General features: G+C 39.5%; 1 protein-coding gene across 2 annotated transcripts; it reads left to right on the top strand.

Moving 5' to 3' along the window:
- The first annotated feature begins 332 nt into the window (after positions 1-332).
- drc12 (dynein regulatory complex subunit 12 homolog) lies at positions 333-3,846 on the top strand. 2 transcript variants are annotated; one of them, XM_045703472.1, is made up of 6 exons: positions 333-530; positions 696-764; positions 1,235-1,354; positions 2,462-2,572; positions 2,674-2,804; positions 3,188-3,846. In XM_045703472.1, exons 1-6 carry the CDS (start codon positions 359-361, stop codon positions 3,314-3,316), a joined length of 732 nt encoding a protein of 243 aa, XP_045559428.1. In that variant the 5' UTR covers positions 333-358; the 3' UTR covers positions 3,317-3,846. The 2 variants fall into 2 exon arrangements, with proteins under 2 accessions (XP_045559428.1, XP_045559429.1); XM_045703473.1 differs by having other exon boundaries at positions 342-530; positions 2,462-2,554.
- The last annotated feature ends 407 nt before the right edge of the window (positions 3,847-4,253 follow it).

The raw sequence follows: 4,253 nt of genomic DNA, 5'->3' as shown, positions 1-4,253 counted from the left end.
TTGACATATGCCCGACTTGCTTAGTTTCCCACCACAAAACACCAAAAATAGTAGAACCAGCTCACCTGCTTTTAATCTCTGATTGGACTAGGATATGTTTAAATAAATAAAACGCGTATGCCCCTACACCGAATATTCTAATAAATAAATCCTATAAAATAATTGTATCTCACATTTCTCTATACACTACACGAACTTAGTCCTCAGTTGACCAAATACATGCTTCTCTGCTATTTCATATTTGTTAATGAAACTTAGAAATTAATCCAACCGAATAGAACATATGGTATTATAGGCTACTAACTTGAAAAACTTTTTGGAGCGTTCAACCTACAAAGCATTCCTGAATAAGGATTCCATGAATGTGACGCGTTGTCACCACAGCAACAACGGGACGCCAAGCAATGCGCAATTGCTTATAGGCACATCGGTTGTAGAGGAATTTTGCAGCAGAATAATGCCTCCAAAGAAGAAGAAAGGGAAAAGTAATATCAATAAATCAAAGACCAAAAATAAGAAAACAAATGAGGGTATGTTTTTTTTCTTTTCTCAGGGCTGCTTACTGTTACATTTCCGATTTAATATGTTTCATTTTCGTAATTTTTTAAAACCTTATTTTGCCTGTTAGAAAGAGCGCACACTTTTAACTGGGCTCTGCATATCTGAGGATTGTCTAATTCACTGTGTTCATGCAGGGGGAAATGAATTGGCGGAGAAGTACAGGCGAAGTGCATTGGATGTAACAATTCTGAGGGACCATCTTGGTGAGAACACTAGAGTGCGGCCACTTTTTAGAGCTCCTAAAATGCGTTCATTAAAAGCAGAGCACCGACTCTAAAATGAAAGCTATTCAAGGGGAACCTTGGTATGTTTCTGCTCCAATCATCAAATAAGTCAGTTAAATCAGTTCAACTCAAAATATATATATATATTTTTATAAATTCATGATAATCTGCAGATTAGAACAAATGAACTAGCCTGGGTGCGGGTCTGTTTCTGCTCTCTTGTCAACTTCTTATGGAATGACAGTGGAGAAGGCAAGCGCACGAACCGATCTTTTGACTAGGCTGCCTATTAGGAGGTTAAAACACTAACTAGAATAATTACACAGGGATCCCACAGCACTTCTGATATTGTACTGATTTCAATATGAACAACTATGAATTCATTGAACAATAACTCCAAAGTTATTTTACACACTGATCAAATACATACTCCATGTGTGACACGACAGCTCTGCGAGGGGATGTGGCACAGCAGGCCCAGTCCATCAGTCATGACCTGAGATCTCGTATGCGGGACATGGAGCAGGAGCTCCACCATGAGAGACTGGACCGCAAAGACGTCAGTGCAGGTTGGTGGAAGAGAACAATCTCAAACACACTCAATGTGCATACTATCGTGGTCCACACTGTCATGCTCAGAGTGCATTCCCCCGACCACGTTCTCTTGAGTACATTCTTGTAAGGACGAGAGTGTGGAGAATGCATAAAACGATACACTTGAGAAGGACTCGCACTCCCCCTACTGTATTACCTCACACTTCACCTCCCCGTTCACTGAACCTTCTTCCAAGATATACACAAAGCAAACGTTTTACTTCCTAATGATCAGCTAGATATGTGAATCGTAATAATCTAGCTAGCCAGCTAGTTAAACAGGCAAAAATGACCTAAAACTACTGTTATGGAATGTAGATGTACATTTTCCCTGGGTAGCCACCAATACTTCAGGGCTAGTTAGCCAGTTAGCCATATTGACTTACTATGGACTTACCCATTCACTGAACCGTCTTCCAGCCAGGACAACAATGGCAATAGAGACGAAACAAGATATACACAAAGCAACCGTTTTACTTCATAACTATCAACTAGCTATATGTGAACCGTAATAATGTAGCTAACCAGATAGTTTAACAGGCAAACATGTCCTAAAACTAATATTTTGCAAGAGAGTAAATTCATAGACCTATTGACTTATTATGGGCTTGCGAACTACAGTACATAGGCAGGCAAGCGTGCCAAAAATGAACACAGCATGTATTTATTATAGTATCTAGATGAAATGTTGTAGTCAGGCAACATATGAGATGTGACTAGGCAACATTTCATTCCGAAGTCGGAGAGTATTTTCTCTCGCGTCAGCTCAAATAATGGCCGCCATTGATTTCAAGAAATGTTGCTTCATTTTTTTGATGTGGTTGCGTGATATTTCTTTGCATACTTTCCGTTGAAACTTGCATCGATATGTACAAACAGAAAACGCATTCGAGAAGTGTGCTCCGTTTTCGCAGACTTTGATTTGGACTCATACTCCGACCCTCCCGTTCTCCAATTTGCGAGCACGGTAGTATGCATTTTGAGAAACACCCTAGGTGTCTTGAAAAGCGCTAAAAAAATAAAATGTATTATTCTTTATTATTAGTAGGGTGCTCTTTAGGTAATACTGTCATACCTTGCAGATCTCACCCGTCAGTATAAGACCATGCAAACAGACATGACGGTCAAAGTGAAAAAGCTGGGGGATGAGGCCATTTTGCTGCGAGAACAGCTTGGTAAGCTATTGAACACATGTAAGCTTCCTACAGTATATCCAGTTCATTCAAGCTGCAACAATTGTTGTTTTAGTAATAATCAGATACATTGTAAGTGATGTCTGTGTGTGTGTGCTCAGCTCAGTGTCAGGAGGAGTTGAGAGCAGAAAGGAACGCGCATGAGCAGTTGCAGCAGGAGAAGGATACCACAATAGCTGACTTACAAAACAAACTGGACAACATGGAGACCGACTATGAGAAGATTCTGCATGTGAGTGAACTGATTTCAGCTTATCAAAGAGGGCTTACGTTGTAACATTATCACAGGGAACGAGTATGAAAGGAATGCAAACACATTTGTTAGCTGTCTGAAGAAAATGAAGATCGGGCAATGATATTGATGCTGTGCATAACTTTTGCAATCACTGATTATATCTTTGATAACAACGTATGCTATAGATGTGATAAAGTTTGAGATATTATATGTATGTCTTGTTTTTCTCTTCATGAGAATGATTCCCAGTGTGTTTCCCAAATGGCACTATTTGCCCTGTATGGTGCACTAGTTGGCTCTCGTCAAAAGTAGAGAATAGAGTGCTATTTGGCACACACACCCTCTCTCCGATATAACAATTCTTGATTGACCCCTATCAGGACACTTTGGACAGTTTGACCTCCCAACTGGCTGAGGCTCGACTGCGGTGGGAGCATGAGAGTACTGCTGTCCATCAGGAATACAAAGAGCTGCTCTCTGACTTTGGCTTGAACTCACTGGACATCTGAAAGTGTCTAATTATGTAACCAGGTCCCGTATTGATAAAATGTCTCCGGGTAAGAGTGCAGATCTCGGATCCATGTCCCCCCCCTTTTACCCCCCTGTCTATGTACATTTCATTATAATCTAAAAGGCTAAATAGATCCTAGATCAGCACTCCTACTCTGGTAATCTTTATGAATACTGGCTCTGATCACCACCACATAGTGTCATTGCTAGTATAAGAGCAGGCACACCAGGGGCTCGTATGTGTCAAGCATCTCAGAGTTGGAGTGTTGATCTAGGATCAGTTTTCTATTTTAGATAAGAATGAATAACATTACATGGACAGTGAGGACTTGATCCAAATCAGCACTCCTACTCTGAGACGCTTGACACACATTATGGTAAAGTAAATAGATAGATTCCATGTGGATTTGAAGTCATTCATAATGATAAGGAAAACTTAATGACAATATTGTAACAGCCAGTGTTTGATTCATTTTGTTACTTTATCTTTCATGATGTATAATACTTCTTAAAATACTTCTTAAGTACATGCAGTTGTTTGATTTTCTTCCTATAGTTATTGTGGTATTGATGGTCATTCACAAATATTAAGTTTTGAATCTTTGGGTTACACAAATTGTCATTTGAAATGATCCACAGTAACTTACATACTAACTCTCAAACTAATGGCTATTGTTTGAGAGGGAAACAACTACTGTGCATTGATTGGCTTTTTTACACTTACAACACATATTTATGGAAGTAAGGAAGTTAGTTTATGTATCGTACATTTTCACCAGCGTGCATCTTCCATCTTTCCTGATGGTCATTCAGGTATTTTATTGAACACTACCTTTTCATGTCCACTAGATGTGGCTGATCATGGCACAATTAAGCCTAGCTTTAGGCTCTTCCTGGTGAAAGATATGATTGCCGATTTGCTTCATAACTATTGCG

This window comes from Salmo salar, chromosome ssa20, assembly GCF_905237065.1.
Source record: "Salmo salar chromosome ssa20, Ssal_v3.1, whole genome shotgun sequence".
Classification (NCBI taxonomy): Eukaryota; Metazoa; Chordata; class Actinopteri; order Salmoniformes; family Salmonidae; genus Salmo; species Salmo salar.
This window is presented reverse-complemented; position numbering and strand designations above follow the sequence as displayed.